Raw genomic sequence first — 16,669 nt, 5'->3', positions numbered from 1 at the left:
TAGCTCTATTTTTAATTAATCATTTAGATAACTTTACAAGCTGTTAACGACCAGATGATGTTTTTGTATTATGTCCTGATACATGAAACCCGAGATTTGAAAGAGGATGCACTTCCTCTTTCTCATGACTGCATATGCGAACCACTTGTGGTAATGTGCTCGGTCGCCTCCATAACAGCCTCTTTCAAACCCCGTCTGAGCCAATTTTCTACACTTTACTTACTTCTGATCAAACACTGATATCCTGAGAGCCCGCCGCCTGGCCTTGGTTCATTCAAACACATCCAGGAAACACCCCTGTGCAGCAGCACCAATCAGACCTCATGTCTCTGCTACACTGACACTATCAGTGGAACAAGTTCTGACTTGTTTTTTCTGAGTTTTATTTTGAAAGGGTCGGGGATTAAAAACACAACAGCTCCCATCACAGTTCCCTTTCGTCCCGGCTCCTTCACATCTCCCTGAATCACAGAACAGGTTGAGCAGGCTTCCTGAGCGTTCGTCATCCTCGCAGCAGGACATCACACCACACACACAGACACACAGAGTTGTCGTGGAGCCACCCCCGATACCTGCTTCCCGCTGTAGCTGGCTGACTAACGTTGCCTCACAGCATGTCTGTTTGTGCTCAGCGCCATCATCCATCCTTCAGCCTTCGTCTCCTCCTGAAGAGCCCGCCCTTCCTCGGGATACTCATGCAGTAAACCGGACAACAGGTAAACAATCCCGCCCCGCATTTCCAACCTCTTTCCACTTTCCCATCATCCTCCCTGCTCTGCTCTGTGCTCCATCCTCTTTATTTCCACCCACCTCCTCCTGCTCCTCATACCTGCAGCTCCCAGGTGGGTGACCTGCTCGCTGCGGGGTGTCCCAGTGCATTATGGATCCTGTAGTCCCGGCTGCGGATCAGGCTCTGCGGTGCTAACATTGCTCCCGAGCATCGACTGGAGCCGGCGCCGGCTTCTGCTCGTCCCTGACACTTCCTCCTCTGCCTCTCCCTCTCTGCGCCTACCTCTCTCTCCCTCTGAGAAATCCTCGCCTCGCTCCCTCCCTACTTTCCTCCCTCGTTCCCTCTGATTCTCTCGCCTTTTCTATCTTTATTTGAACCGTTCTCACCTCTCCTCCCCGGATCACACCTCTCCCTCTCTCCTCTCTGCCTCTTTCTCATCGGAAAGTCACACGCTGGAGTCGGGAGGGACGTGTAATAGACGTGGAAAAAGGTAATCAGATACTCTACTTGAGTAAAAGTACCATATAAGATGTATTACTGCCTTTCACTGAGGACTTTAGAGATCTCTTCAGTGCCTGAAATGTGTCCAAAACAAGTAATGAAACGTCACAAGTACTAAAGCTGTGAGCCTCAGCTTGGATATTTTTCTATGAATAAAATGCTTCTTTCAAACATATCAAAGGTTCAATAATTAAAGAGGACATGGGCCTGGACAGCAGCACATAAAGCTATGGAGTGACTCCTTAAAAGATCCATAAAAACACAAGTTACTGCCTCATGTAAAGCCCGACTCTTTGCCAGGCTTAATCTTTCAGTTTTCTCCCTGGACAGCGCTCGTACAGGCAGCAACCTTCACGCTCGCCGTCACCCGTGAGTCACTTAAACACCGCTTTTCATGGCTAATCCTCGTTAGTCAGAGGCTCTCGCCGTCTGTTTTTCAACACGTGGTTGTGTAAACAGTGAATCTTTTTGAGGACGACCAGCACGCTGCCTTCCAGCGCTGGTATTTAAACTCTCCCTGCACACAGAAACCACCGCTGCAGCGGCTGATGCGCTCGCATCCTCGGCCATCTTTATGATTTCTTCGGGCTCTTATTTAACAGGAAGCTGTGGTTCACTGTGCACTCACCTTTATTTACACTGACATTATTTTATTTGCATAACTTTATGGCTCAAACTTGGTATGAGGCATAAAATCACAGCTGATTAGCACAGTTACATTTTATGGTCAAATACACACATTTGGATACGATCACCAGCCAAAGTGTTTTTTGTGTTTTTCCTTGAGCCTAAACCAGCAGCTGTGAGAGAAACAGGATGTGAATTACTCCAACCTGCCTGCTGATCCACTCATTACCTTTCAGCATCCCAACTTTAGCTTAACCCTGCCTGACCGTGGCTTTAGCTCAGCTCACGTCTTCTTTCTTACTTCCATATTTCCAGTTTAATCACAATTAAACTTCCAGTTTCCTACAAGTATAAGTAAGTATCTTTTTTTATCATAACCATGTCTGTCACATGTGAGCATCGTTACTTTCAACTTCAAAATATCCTTTGAAATAACTTATATATAACTTCTTTTTAATATTTTTATCAACGCAACAAAAGTTGTTAGTTTTACTAAAATGTTGTTACATTAGCTGCCTCGTTTTCCTTAAAGTGGGCTTTTATTTAGTCACACATAAAATATATTTTGGTTTATGAAATATAACTATATTAACTATATTTTAACTATACAAGGACCAGTCGTGCTTATATGAGGGTGATTATTCTGAAACAGGGAAAAAAAGAGAAAACCTGAGTTTAACAGCTAGTTCAGAGTCAAATATTATTCAGCTCTTCGCGCTAACATCACAGCGCTCTATGTAAATGAGACCAAACATCCAGACTGAGGCTGAGAGCTGCAAACAGCTGATAAACGCACAAAAACAATTTGGACACTGCTGACTGACGAAAATAGACGGAGAAAAACTGACGGGTCTCGCATTGTTGACGTTTTGAATATACGTGTGTGTGTGTGTGTGTGTGTGTGTGTGTGTGTGTGTGTGTGTGTGTGTGTGTGTGTGTGTGTGTGAGTCAGAACGCAGATGGAGGATCAGAGCTGCAGCGACAGGATGCTCATGTAGCACCTCTTAATCACAGGATTAAAACTGCAAACCCTGCACCTGTGCACCAAGCACACACACACACACACACACACACACACACACACACACACAAATATAAATAACACACAGGTATACGCACACCTGCATGCCCCCACACATGTTAAATGCTTCTTTTACCTGTTATTATCCTCATTATCTTATATTTACTTCTTATATATAAAAAACACACTGATGGTGTTTCCAACTCCCCTCTGCTGTTACGGTTCATTTCTGCGCACACACACACACACACACACACACACACACACACACACACACACACACACACACACACACACACACACACGAGCAGCTAAACACTGAAGAAACCCTGCTGATCAATGACTGAACTAATTACCAGTGATCTGATCTGCTCGTGTTCAGCTCCACACTCTTATTCTTGGACTCTACCAGAGAGGCTTTGCGTGATTTATCTGATAATGAACTCATCCTCCGTCTGAAGCAAGCTCCTCCCTGTTTAACCCAACTTTCTTCTGATTGGCCCTTCACAATCCAGGTGCATGAACGACAGGTGGGTGGGGCTTCTGACCACCACAGACATTAAACTGGCACAAAAACATGCATTAAAGATTTTTTGTAACTATCCTCTGCAGAATTTAGCTAAAACTTCCACCACCAGGGGGCAGTGTTTTACCTGTCGCTGGTCTTTTTGTGGTTTTTCCAGCTTCCTGACAATGCTTTACCTTTTTTCCAGACCATCATTCAAAATAAAAATGTTTAAAACTTTAACACTTAATAAAGGTTATGGTGACTCGCTGCAACCTCTTATGGAACAAATTGGTATTACACTAAAGTACGACTTCGCCTACTTCAGTTTCAGTTTCAGACTCGTTTTTTGTTTTGTTTTTTAACACTCACAGGATTATAGAGCTGGGCAATATTTGGATTGTATCCTCAATAATCACTTTTGGTTTCCCAGGTTACATTTTGCTGTTACAGTGTAATAAATTAAGTGCATTTCCTTTTCCCTAAAAGTTCAAACTCATAGTGTTAAGGTCAAGCCAAGATTACGGTGGCCCCGGGAGGTCAAATGCACTGCAGCCTAAATAAACACGAGCAAATGCACACAAAACACACCAGACGTGATTAGACAATAACATGACCCAACAGCTGTGGAAGCAACAGAAACCCAACTATTCAAAGGATTGTTTTTAGAAAAGAAGCAGAGGATTTGTTGGTACGGTGAGGGAGAAACAAAATGTAATGTCATTTGTGTTTTAATTGCACGATTCATGTGTTTTGCGAGCTTCGGTAATGTTTTACTTTTTACTGGTGATTTCTTAGGTTGCAGTGTTTGACCTCTCAGGGCCACCGTACAAGAGGACTAAAAGAAACTCTTCAGTCTACAAAGTTCATCTAGAGGAGGAAACACTCAAAGTTGTCACAAAGTCCACCATCTATTGCCTGCCAGCTTAGCTTTTCTGTTGCTTACTTCATCGGCGCTGTGCCCTGCCCATCAGACTTCCTGTGGTGCAGGCATTAGCAGGGATTAGAGGATGGATTTTTATTGTAAAAAACACAAACAAGTGCCTCCCTCCCTACCATATGAACTTGTGTCCTTTTTTATTTCTAAGCTAATTTTTCTTTTAAATTCTATTTAAAGTTAAAGAAACACAAAGAATCCATCCCTGAGCATCAGTGTGGAGCTCTACCGTAACATCCTGAGCCATCCAAGGTAGAAGATTTAGAGGAAACGAGCTAAACTGGGCCATCTTGTATCAGCACAGACACGAGAGGGAACAGTTTGGCTCTCTGTCCTCCACCCTGAAGCACATCGTTGGGGCCGAGTGGGATTTCCAGTGGCTAGAAGTTAAATCAGGAAAGGTTTTTGACTTTTTACAGCGTAACACTTTGTGTTAGAATATGTGAGTCTATATCAAGATTGCTTTAAATTGTTTACCAGCATTTTCAAGGTGCATTAAAGTGAAAACTGTTATTTGTCAAGACAATTTGTAGAAAAACTCAAATGTCAAAACTGACGGAGCAGAGAGGAGATCCTGACTTTCTGCCCTGACGAAATGCCACTCGGTGTAGCTCAGCTGTTTTCTCGGCCACAGGAGACCTTATAAAACCATTTTACATGCATGTGTTAATTGGCAGTTTGGCATTTTAACTTTAAGGTCAACACTCACAAGCACAACAAACCAAGTAAAACACTCTGCTGTTAACGTCAACAAATCAGAGTCTGTTGTCTCCTCTTGCCATTTTGTCCTTTCTTTATATTCATTAGGAAGCTTTTGAGTTAACGTCAGGTGTCCTTCCTGACCTCTGACCTCCTTCTGTGCTTGTTTCGGGCGTTGGGCTCTACAGCAAACACCCCATGACAAACCTGAACCTGACAACCGCAGCACGGTCTAAAGAAACGTTTTCTAAAATCTTAAAAAAATCATTTCAGGATTTAAAAGTTCCCTCATCCAGTCGTCCAGAAATATCCGCCGTGATGCGTTTACTGACACGCTTGAGTACCAAACCAAACAAACAGAAGCTCCTGTAAACAGGTTTGAGAAGCACAGCTGGCCACGGCGCAGCGGAGCAGCCTCACATCATCTGTCTGCCGTCTGATCTAATTAAGAGGCCAGATTGAGTCGGTGTGATGCTGTTACACACTTCTGCAGCAGCAGACCTCGCCGGCGGACACATTACAGCCGCCACATTAGATTAACATAAACTGAGCGCATGTTTCCAACCTCTGCTCCAACCGGGAAATCAACTCGAGCCGTACATGCGACTGGCTTCAGGGAAACTTCCTCGTGCATTATGAATTAAAGTGTGCCACACTTGCTGATGCTGCAGATCACGGGGTCAGACATGACTGAGACGGTTTTTTGTAGCAAACAGAGCCCGCAATATTTTGTTGTATTGTTATATTTTGTGCAGCTTTAGGAAAACTAAGAAAAAGTACTGAAAAAGTCTTGGCCAGATGTTCACTCTCCTCAATTTTCCCTTCACTGTGAAATTAAGCACTCTGTGTTTGTGCGTCAGTCTGCTCTTGACCTCTTGGCCACACCTCTTATTCTTTGAATTGAGCTGTTTTCAGTCCCGGTGCCGCCCGTGTATAAAGTCAAACACCTCAGCGCAGTCTGAGTTTGTGAACATTTGAATGAGCTGTTCTAACAAACCCACTGAATTCAACTGTAACAGGATGCCACTGTTGCAACAAGCTCGTTTGTGAAATCTCTTCCTTCCTAAATATTGCACGATAAACTGTAAGATGTTGTTATTGCAAAGGCGAAGCACTTAGGAAGCACAGCAACTGAGTAGTTTTTTGTCTTGATTATTAAGAATTTGTTACTATGTATTATATCTTACTTCACGTGGTAACAACCTTGATGCTTGACTAGCTTTGGACCAGGAAATCTGCTGATCCTGGCGCCTCTTTTATATTGTAGTAGTTTCATGGGATGCTTGATGCTTCAGTTTACAACCTAGCTTTCTCTTCTTCTATATGAAATATACTTTCTGTCTTCTGCACTGACTCCTTCACTTATTTATTTACTGAGGGTTTTACCAAAGCCAAAAACTGCAGTTCCTCTACTGTCCACTTGAGGCAGTCTGCAAAAATAGATGCTAAATGTCCAACTTTACAGTAGAGACATCCTGCTAAAAACAAACCCAGCTAATTTGCTGGGTTAAACTCTTCCAAACATGTTTTTTACTTCAATATTTGATATAATACACGCTGCTGCGCAGTCAGTTGTAGCACCAGCTTGTTGAAGAAGTCTGTGCTCGTGTGGTGAGTGAATCGCTACGCTTTCAGGCCTAATTAACATGAACTGTTCCACGCTGTTGTCCAAAAAACATGACAAAAACAAGCCCGCGACATTTTATGTGCAGTCTTTGATGTTGCTCATAATTCATTAAGACTGAAACACATCAGTAAGCTAAAGTTTCGCTCTCAAAACTGAGTCGTTGTTCTTTTTGCTTACATAACCTGGACACAAACATAACTCCATACCAACGTTCAGTCACGCACGAAACACAAATACATTCAATCGAGATACTGTCTAAAAATAGCATCATCGTCAACCTTTGCAGGGGCAGACACTGTTGAACAGAGTAAAGCTGAAATGTATTCATTAGATCGACGACACTCTGACATGTTGTTGTGGAACAAAGACCTTTGAAGCTGATGGTAGGACACGTCAGACTTTGAGAGGACGTAACCCGACTCCCCTGAAGCCTTAACAGCCCCCAACACAGACACACACACACACAGATACACAATGAATGAATTATTCTTGCCTACATATAAGTGTATGTATAACAAATACACTTCAGTCTCGATTTTAAGGTCATCAAATTAACATTTTCTTCAGAATGAACAGTAAATCTGAACTGTGAAATATCACCACACCACCAGCTGATTTCACAAACACGCACACCCACGCCGAGCTGAGACTCAGTCCTTTTGCTACCTGAGCTCAGAAAAGCAGGAAACCTCAAAATAAACCTCAGTTTCCACCAATTTTAGAGCCAAATATCCTCTGAAATCAAAGCTGTCAGCGCCGTGAGGACCCCTTCAAATGTTCAAATGCATTGGATCAATATTACAGCTCCAGCTGCAGTATTTACTTCCTTGTCTTATTTATCACCTGCTGATGAGCACATTTTTACTGCCAGGAGGATGTAAGACGACTGTTTTATGCCCCGCATGCAGAGTAACTCACAGCCAGGCTGGACAGCTTCGGTCCACAGCAGCCTAAAACCGTCCCTCCAGGTTTCTCCCAGCGGACACCGTTCTGGTTCGGTCTCAGGAGTTGTCGGAGCGACTTTAGCCGACTCCTCAGTGCTCTGATGAGGCCGCCGAGAGCGCTCACGCATGCCGGCTTGGCCTCGGTGGTGGCGGCGGCGCACTGCGTCATCACAAGCTGGACTGAACCGAGGAGCCGGGAGCTGCAGCAGCGATAACTTTGGACTCAGGCGGACAAACTAGTGTGTGTCTGTGAGTCAGTGTGAGGGGATACCCGGAGGAAGAGGAGGAAAAGGAGAGGAGGAGGAGAGATCCAAATCCAGAAGGGAACTGGGATCCCCCCTCCCGCCCCACTTCTCTCCAGTCCTCAACCAACACGCAGCTGTAACCTTCCACCCAGTGTTTCCACCAGGTGTCCTGGAGATCCCCACTCCCTCACATAACTCTCCAACCCACGACTAAATACCACAAGGAAGAAAACTCCCACATCTATTTTCACACTCAGGCGTTCAGGGAAACATCCCACGTGCAGATTTCACTTAAAAATATCAATGAGTGCGATCTTTAAAGTGTCAGCTGAACATGCTGGAGTGTAAATATTTCATTTAAGACACAGATTCATTCATCTGCATGTTTATTCCTTCTCATGCTGACTCACACAGACCAGGAAGGTTGTTGCAAATACACGAGAAGAAGAAATCTATCAGAAAGAAATAATGTTCAGGGGTTTTCCCGCAAAGATACTTCTAATAAATAGACACACACCCAAAGGCCCATTGAGAGGCTGGAAACAGCCCGAAGCTGTTAATGTGCATACTGGTGATGTTACTGAAGTGAAACAATTCAGTCTAATTATTACCAAACTATAATAGAAGTGCTTTTAACAGCTATTTATAGACTGTTTTAATAAGGTTGGGTTTGTGAATAAAGTGTGACACTGACAGGAGCAAAAACTGAAGTTCAAAATCCTAATCAGGGGCACGTTTAAGCCTGACAACACTGTGGAATCTTTTCTGTACAATTTCCAGGTTAAACAACATCATTCCTTGAAAAGTTGTGCAACAGTGTGCAACTGCCTTTTAGGTATGTTTCTTCCCAAAGGAGAGGCGTGGCAGAGCTGATTCCCTGTCAGCAGCTTTGTACGCTGAATATTTTTAATGCCTCTATTTGTGTTTAGCATACCTGTATGGCTCCTTTATCTGTGACACATAAAAAAAGTTCAGATGTCATTAATTATGGCTCCTTTCCGTCACTAAGTATCTGCCTCGAGGCCTCTACAGCTGCAGATCTTCCTGCTCCAGCTCTGTTAGCCGTAGTTTGCTGCACAACATCACAATCTAATGATTACAAGTGGAACATTTTTAGATAATTAAATGTTAAATAATGCTAAAAAGCATACGTATACAGAATTTAACTACACTTTCCTTTAAAAAAACAAAACAAAACAAAACTAAATGCAGGAATAAAGCCCTGGGGTCAGAACTGAGAAGAATCAGTATGTTTGAGTAACATAACCTGGTGTTTAACACGTCAGCGCACGTTACCAAAAACTGCTTTGATCCAGATGTGTGCTGAGAAATGTGACGAGATGAAGACCTTAACAGCTGTGAATATGTGGTGGAAAGACACCTCTATGAGATGAAGGATACTTCAGCAATTTATGCTCACGTGTACTAGAAGGACAACAGTGAAACAACCCCAAAAAGCAACACCTGGTTTATTCTGTAGGACTGTTTTTTGGGTAGGGTCAGTGTCACTACTGGTAGCATGAGGTGATAGCATGCAGAGGTAACACAGGTAGTCCAACTCTTCCAGGATGGCACATCACACATCCCACTCTGAAGGTTTGGTGTGTCTCCCAGGACAGTCTCACTGCTGTGAGGGGTGGGCCTGACGTCGTCTAATGGGCCTTGTGTTCACTCCATGGCACCATTGGGCCTGAGCACATGTGACACACGTGACAGGGTCTGGAGAACGAATGGAGATCGTTATACTGCCTGTAACATTGTTCACCATGAGTGGTCTGATGATGGGTGAGTAATGATCCGGTGAGGCACATCCACAGAGGGCCGCACAGACTTCTACAGGCCAGGCATCGGCACTTTGGAGCCTCCTTGGATCCTCTGTCCCACTGGTCCGGTGCAGTGGGTCCTGGGTTCCTCCTGGTGCACAATAACGCTCCAGGAGGATGAAATTACAGCAAAGTGGACAAAACTAAATGTTTTCACTTTGAATTCAACCCTCTGTAGGCTGATCGCTTTCATTTCCATCAAACAATGTGGCATCCTTTCATTCCTAACAATATTACCCAGTTCATATCAGTAGAGACTGATTTCATTCCAGTTGCGATCTGTGTATGACTGTATTAGGCTGTAAACCTACAGTATCTAGTGTCTTTATTGTGCTGATACAATAGCTCGTATTCAGCCAGCGCCGTTATGCACATTTTCCTCATTTTCACAACTCTGTTCATTTGTGCACGGATTCAATCGGCACACCAGTGCTGAAGGTAAACAACAAGACGCAATGATGCAGGCTTCATGGCGATTCAAGTCAGAATTATAATAATCCAGATAAAATCAGGTGCAAATGCACAAAGTGCCCGTCGGTGGTCAGAATGCGACTTACAGGATCGAGAAGTAGAAGCGGCGCAGACAAACCTAAAGTGGAACAGCTGATGCAGACAGCACACCGATACAAGCACGTCCTTTTCTATGCAACAGTCACACACAAGCTGATGGACGCACTGAGGTCAACTCGGGGTATCTTGCCCTAGACTAGAAGAACTGAGACCCCGACCTTCAGAGTCGACTCACTCGGGCTCCTGAGCCACAGTCACCCCTGCTTTGAAAGGAGGGCGACGTGTGAAAAATATAAAAGTATTCACATTTTAGGAGTTTTCTAAAGTTCTGTGTGTCACAAATATTACTGCTCAGACATATTTTAAAAATATCTTGTACTTAGTCGTGTGGTCCGCCTCTTGCTCATGCAACAACCACACTGTGACACAGACGTGCATGCATAAAGTCAGGAGCTGACGCAGAGGCGACAGTGACGCAAATCAAACATCCACAAAACCCACAGCCACCCGGTTCAGCTCCAGCACAGACACAATGTGGACGCTTCCCACCAAACATCCTCCACCTGTCGCAAACACCCCGCCCCCACCCGCGCAGACACAATGTGCACAATGCGAGCGTCACCCCCTGAAAGGACGGGTGACATTTCTTCGATTACCTCCACCTGTTGTCACCTCTCAGGCCCGTGCGCTCGTTTCCGCACAGACAGAAACCGGCGAGGCAAAAATCAAAGCAGACTGGGCTGAAAGCTAAAGAGTACCTGCATCAATACTAACACTCTGTCAACAGGATGCATGAACTAATAAACGTGTAGCAGCAGCAGGAAGTTCGGATACACCAACCAAACACTATGTGCCCAGCACCAACAGCAGACATGAGCAGATGGAGCTAAATAGTCAGATACTTCTGTCCAAGGATGACTAAACAAAAACCAGTGCAATCACTTTAGTGCTTCACTATAGTAGATTTGTCTTTTATATTGTAAATCTGTGTCACAAAAGCTTTAAAATAGTGGTGGAGCAAATGATGAGCACTCCTTAAAACTGCAGGTAACTCTGAAATGATCAGAGAGGCAATAACAATGTCTACATGTGCACTTTTCCCCTGGTCTCCACCCGCTTCAGGCTATAAGTTGTTGAGATGTATCCCACGCACTGATTTGAGCGTTAAACTTGGGAAAAATGTTCAGAAAGATCAGAAACTAAATAAATCGAGTTAAAAAATCACAGGCTGGGGAGAGAGGGGTGAATGATTGAGCCTGAACTTCTGAAGGTGAATAGCATCATGTCAGAAGTCTTTTAAGCCATTTTTAATCACAAAAATAAAAGTTTTCACCAGTGGTCACCAAATATATACATAAGCTCGTCTAACAATTGTAGCCTGTGTCAAAATAATGACTCACAAACACAAAACTCCCCGATGATCAGACCCAAGCGGCGGGAAGGAAGGAAAGCGGGGATGCAATGCACGTTTGAAAGTTTCGGCTCTGTTTGTTTAAGAAATAACTGAATGAGGCTTTTGGACAATTTCACATGACTGATCACACGAACGATCAGCCAGACACATTTTTGTCACAGACGTGAAACTGGTTCAGTTTTCCCACGACACCGATACTCAAAGCTGATGACATTTAAAGAAATTGTGCTGAACAAAAACAGATTTTTGCTTTCGACGGCGGCACTTTGAGCAGCTTTGGTTGCAGTTTCTCAGCTCTGAAAATTTCACCTGCTTATTTACTTACTTAACAAGTTATGAAAAGATAAAAATTGCACATTTTTGATCAGCCTGTGCAGTTCAAGGGCCTGAAACTTCATTCATAATAGTATGAAGGTTGCACTGCTTCATCCGATAAATGAAAGCTACTGCAGAGGAAATGAACCATTCTGATGGGGTCGGGGAAACATTTCCCAGCTTTAGCTGATTTAATGGGAAAAACTTCATATATGTCAACAATGTTTTACCTTAACTTCTATTAGTAGGTCCCCGTTTCTCCGTTTCACAAGCACGCGGGTTATTTTAGGCGCCTTTTGTCAACTTTTTATTTACATGCACTGCAGAGTTTGGCCTGGAAAAGGAGCTGGAAATCTTGGCTGTGTCTGAGTTTACTTTAACGGCGGATAGCGAGTGTCAGACAGCGAGAGGAAATGAGAGGAAACATTTCCAGCGTCACATGCATATCCCTTATTAACTGCGCTAATAAAAATAGATGCAAGTGGGACTCCAGTAATAATGCCAACCAGGCTGTTGTTATGTATTCCTTATGTGTGTGTGTGTGTGTGTGTGTGTGTGTGTGTGTGTGTGTGTGTGTGTGTGTGTGTGTGTGTGTGTGTGTGTGTGAAGCTGCTTTAAATTCCTGTTGAACTAAAGCTTTTTCCACTGTTGCTCTCAGCGTGAGTAGCAGTGGGTAAAAGCATCAGCTAAACGCCTCAAATGTCAAAGTAGACGTGTGTGTGTGTGTGTGTGTGTGTGTGTGTGTGTGTGTGTGTGTGTGTGTGTGTGTGTGTGTGTGTGTGTAAAGCCTCTCTCCATGGCAGCAGCTATCATGGATTGAGCGAGCGGGATTCCATTCCAGACAATCTGTGCCCTCTAAGCCCGTTACGCAATCAAATTAACAGGCCGGATGTCCACCGCGCACACACACAAGCACACAAAGAGACACACACATTTGGGATTTGTCAGGTTAGAGGCATCAAGTGCATTTCCGTCGGCCTTGCATCGAGTGACACACACGGACACACAGAGGCTCAGATCTGAGAGGCACCTGTCAAAGAGATCAAAGCGCGGGTTCAGCAGAGAAGCAGAAACGTTTAATGCAATCAAACGCTGCCTTTTAAAGCTCTGCCTGCGCGAGAGCTGAATATGAGACTTTATGAGCTTTGCAGTAAGTTTGGGGACGGCTGCACGAGGACAGCGACAGCCACCCGCAGGAGATCTGAAAGAAAAGAGCTCCACCTACAGAGACAGAAAACCCAGAGCAGGACGCCACGGTGTGGGACTCAGAGGGACAGCAGGACGCCACGGTGTGGGACTCAGAGGCACAGCAGGACGACGCTTTCTATTAAAGTTTGAATCTGTGCTTTTAATCATGAAGCCAGTTTATTAACAGAGTTCAAGGACCAAAACATTAAAATGACTCTAACCTGTTGGGAGTGACCAACTGCAGATGATCTGCTGTCATGTAATGACTTGGACCATCAATGTTTTTCTGTTTAAAGGGGGCCTGTTATTCTATTGCATTAGAGTAGCTTTGCATGAATTAAAGCTCAAAATAATCCTTGTTTATCTTATACTTTGCAGAACTTCAGTCCATCCTATCCAACCTGTTCGTGTCTGAAGTAAACCTTTCTTCTGATTGGCTGTCCCTAGAAAAAAGAAGCTTTGACTGTCCTTACCATATAAGGACAGACACTCCCACTGAGGAGCCACAAGGGGAAAACCCATCTGAAGCGCACACACACTGACCTCATTATGAGCACTGATCACTGGAACAATAAAGTTCAAACCGAGCGTGTCAGAGGTCAGAGGAGATTGGGCGAGCTGCTTCGAGCTGACAGGAAGGTCTGACAGTAACTGAAATATCCACCCATTACAACCAAAGCGTGCAGAAGAGCGTCTCTGAACAGAGCACACATCCAACCTTGAAAAAGATGAGCTACAGCAGCAGAAGACCACATCAGGCCACTCCTGTCACCTAAGAACAGGAAACTGAGGTATCGGTGGTTCAGGCTGCTGCTGCTGGTGTAATGCGTCGGGATATTTTCTTGGCAGTAATGTGTAAACACCACAGCCCACCTGAGCACGTTACAAAGCTGAAATCACCTCAAACTGCTTTTGTGAACGTGACAGAATTCAGAAGAGCTCAGAATTCAACCCTTACTGTAAACTTGTAATCCTATGACGATGGTGTGCTGTACACAATATGAGCTTTACAATATAATACTGTTATTTTAGTGTAATCTCCATAAATAACTCGGAATTTAACATTTAGAAATGAACGATTAGAGCTTATAAACTTAAATTCTCTTGAATTTTTGCCTTTGCTAAAGAAAGAAATACTGTATTCAACTGTATCCAATGTACTTTTCATTTCACCAAGAATTTATCTTATTTTATGGTGGCAGTGTGGGTGGAAAGGGACAAATCTGAAAGCAGAAAGCAACAAGAGAAAAAAAAGAAACATAAATGCTTAATCTGCGAGACGGCAATCAAAAAAAAAGAAAAAAGAAAAAGACAGGAGTAAGAAATGAGAGAGGGAGGGTAAAAGATGGAGGAGAGAGGCGGATATGATCTGCAGCAGAGGCCGAACTCTATAGTAGAGCGAGAGCATTAAGAATAGATGAGGAGGAGCTGAGGGAGGACATCATCATTAATTCAAGAGCTGGCAAGACAAGATCCTCAATCACGGCTCGGCACATCAGACGCGCTCGGGCTCAGATTTTCATTCTGTTGGTAACTGATCTACCGAGAAGCACGCGGAGAGAGAGGCGGCTGGGAGGACGTGATTCTGGAGGCTGAGATGATGTAGAGCACAGCAACTCTCCTCACGGGCTCATCAGTCACAATATCCTTTGTAAAGTGAAAGGTAATGAAAAGTCCACCACGCGTCCCGAGGTGCTGTTTTCACACGTGCACCACAGCCTTTCTAGACATTACTCATCAAAGACTCGGTGGTCTGTAATGTGCTGGTACAGGTGCCTGAAGTCACAGAAAACAGGTCGTCACACACATGCAAGACTCAAATGGACAAACATCTTTCCACTGTTAATAGCGTTTAATGGCTTCTGGCGTTATAATGAGTTACATTTAAAAAAGTCCGGCCGGTCAGGCACTGGGTGTCTCTGTTTTGTTTTGGCTGTGGTAAGCTTTGTCCTGCAGGAGCTGATTGGAGGGTGATTATCTGGATAAGCGGAGCTCGTGTAAAAGCTCTGACCTTCCTGCAGCCTCCTGTCTCCGACAGGCCCTGCGACTTCCTCCTGTCCTCCACGCACGCCGTCAGCCGAGCAAGCAGCCGATAAATGCGCACTCTTTTAACTTAATTATGCTTTTGTAAATATATCGCTGTTTCCTACGCTGCCAGCGCACGTCGTCTTCAGTCATTGTCACAAGTTTTCCGTGTTTTTTCCTCCTGTCATCTCCTCTTAAAAACACGGGGATGAAACACTAAAACTAAACTTAAAAAACAAAAAACAAACAAAAAATATAAAAATTTAGAAGAAAGAAAAGTTTTCAACTCTGGTATGACTGACTATCTGACACATATTGATCCATTTGCCTATAAATTCTGGCCGCTCGCTAAACAAAAATCAATCAGACGAAACCCTAATTAACGAAGCTCGTCAACACGGGGCGAGAGACACTGAGTGACAGTGGGATGGACGCAGAGAGAGAGATGTGGACAAAGGAAGGGGGACAGCTCGCAGACAGAAAACTTTGTCGCCATGCCAACCATGTTACCATGGTGATATGTCCATACGACACACACACACCTCGCTGTGATCTGTTGGACAGCAGACCCACTGTCTGTGCACTCGTCCGTCCTCCTTTCATTCGGTCGCTCTCCCCTCTCATTAGAGGAAATCAAAGCGCTTCATCTGATGCCAACACACACACACGCACACACACACACGCACAAACACACGCGCACACAAACACACACTGCAGCACAGCAAACACTGGTGAATTACTTTTTCCTTCCATGTGAGAGCCTCATCGCTCACATAAATCCTGCAGTCAGAGATAAATACTCATCAATAATCAATCAAAGCAGCCGGCAAGTGTTACGACTCAGTTTCAGCTGTTCGGCTCACATCCATCCACGTCTGGTCGCTAATTACACACCACTAAATCGCTCATTGTTGGCGCGGCCGGCCGCACAGTCCAGCATTGTTCAGGCTCTGAGGCTGACATATTCAGCCAACAGAGGAAAACCTAAAGAGCATCACAAAAGCTTAGCATTGTGTTACTGACCCGCTGGGGTTTGCATTCACCCGTTCACTTTTATTTTATGCGCTTTAAGCTGCAGCCTCGAGGAGCCGGGATCAAACGGCGGATCTCCACCTCCTGAGCCACATCTGCCGAGAGCACATCGCTCATGTCTGAATAACTTTACTCGAACTTTAAGTCAAAATATGAAGAGTTAAGATGAGTCATGAAAGGAAACGGCAGAAATAGCTGACGCTCCGTTACAGCGAGAATATGTTTTTCTGCTGCCAAAGCAAAGCTGCACGTTTGCTCACAACCCCGCACTAAACCTGACACACACACACACACACACACACACACACACACACACACACACAGACTTCAAAAACAATGCAAACACACCGAGACTACGAGGACACCAAAGACACTGTGAATCACGAGAAATGTAACAAACGCAGACAGCCAGCTAACGACAATCTGTACCAACAGTCTGTGTGTCTGCATGGTGTGTGTGTGTGTGTGTGTGTGTGTGTGTGTGTGTGTGTGTGTGTGTGTGTGTGTGTGTGTGTGTGTACCTGGT

At 44.4% G+C, this 16,669-nt stretch overlaps 1 protein-coding gene across 2 annotated transcripts in view; it reads right to left on the bottom strand.

Annotated features, from left to right (window-relative positions):
* rps6ka3b (ribosomal protein S6 kinase, polypeptide 3b) overlaps nt 1–16,669 on the bottom strand; it is a 65,004-nt gene that overhangs the window by 20,446 nt on the left and 27,889 nt on the right. The window contains exon 1 of one of the 2 annotated variants that reach the window (XM_040052459.1): nt 7,566–16,620. The exons of the other annotated variant lie outside the window; for it this stretch is intronic. Within the exon in view, the coding sequence (XP_039908393.1) occupies nt 7,566–7,760 (195 nt within the window). The 5' untranslated portion in view covers nt 7,761–16,620. Of the gene's footprint in view, nt 1–7,565; nt 16,621–16,669 lie in introns of those variants that run through there. 2 annotated transcript variants of the gene reach the window in all.

Source organism: Simochromis diagramma, unplaced genomic scaffold (assembly GCF_900408965.1).
Source record: "Simochromis diagramma unplaced genomic scaffold, fSimDia1.1 OVJJ01000606.1, whole genome shotgun sequence".
In the NCBI taxonomy this organism is placed as follows: Eukaryota; Metazoa; Chordata; class Actinopteri; order Cichliformes; family Cichlidae; genus Simochromis; species Simochromis diagramma.
The sequence above is the reverse complement of the archived record's forward strand: the minus strand, read 5'-3'. Positions and strand labels throughout refer to the sequence as shown.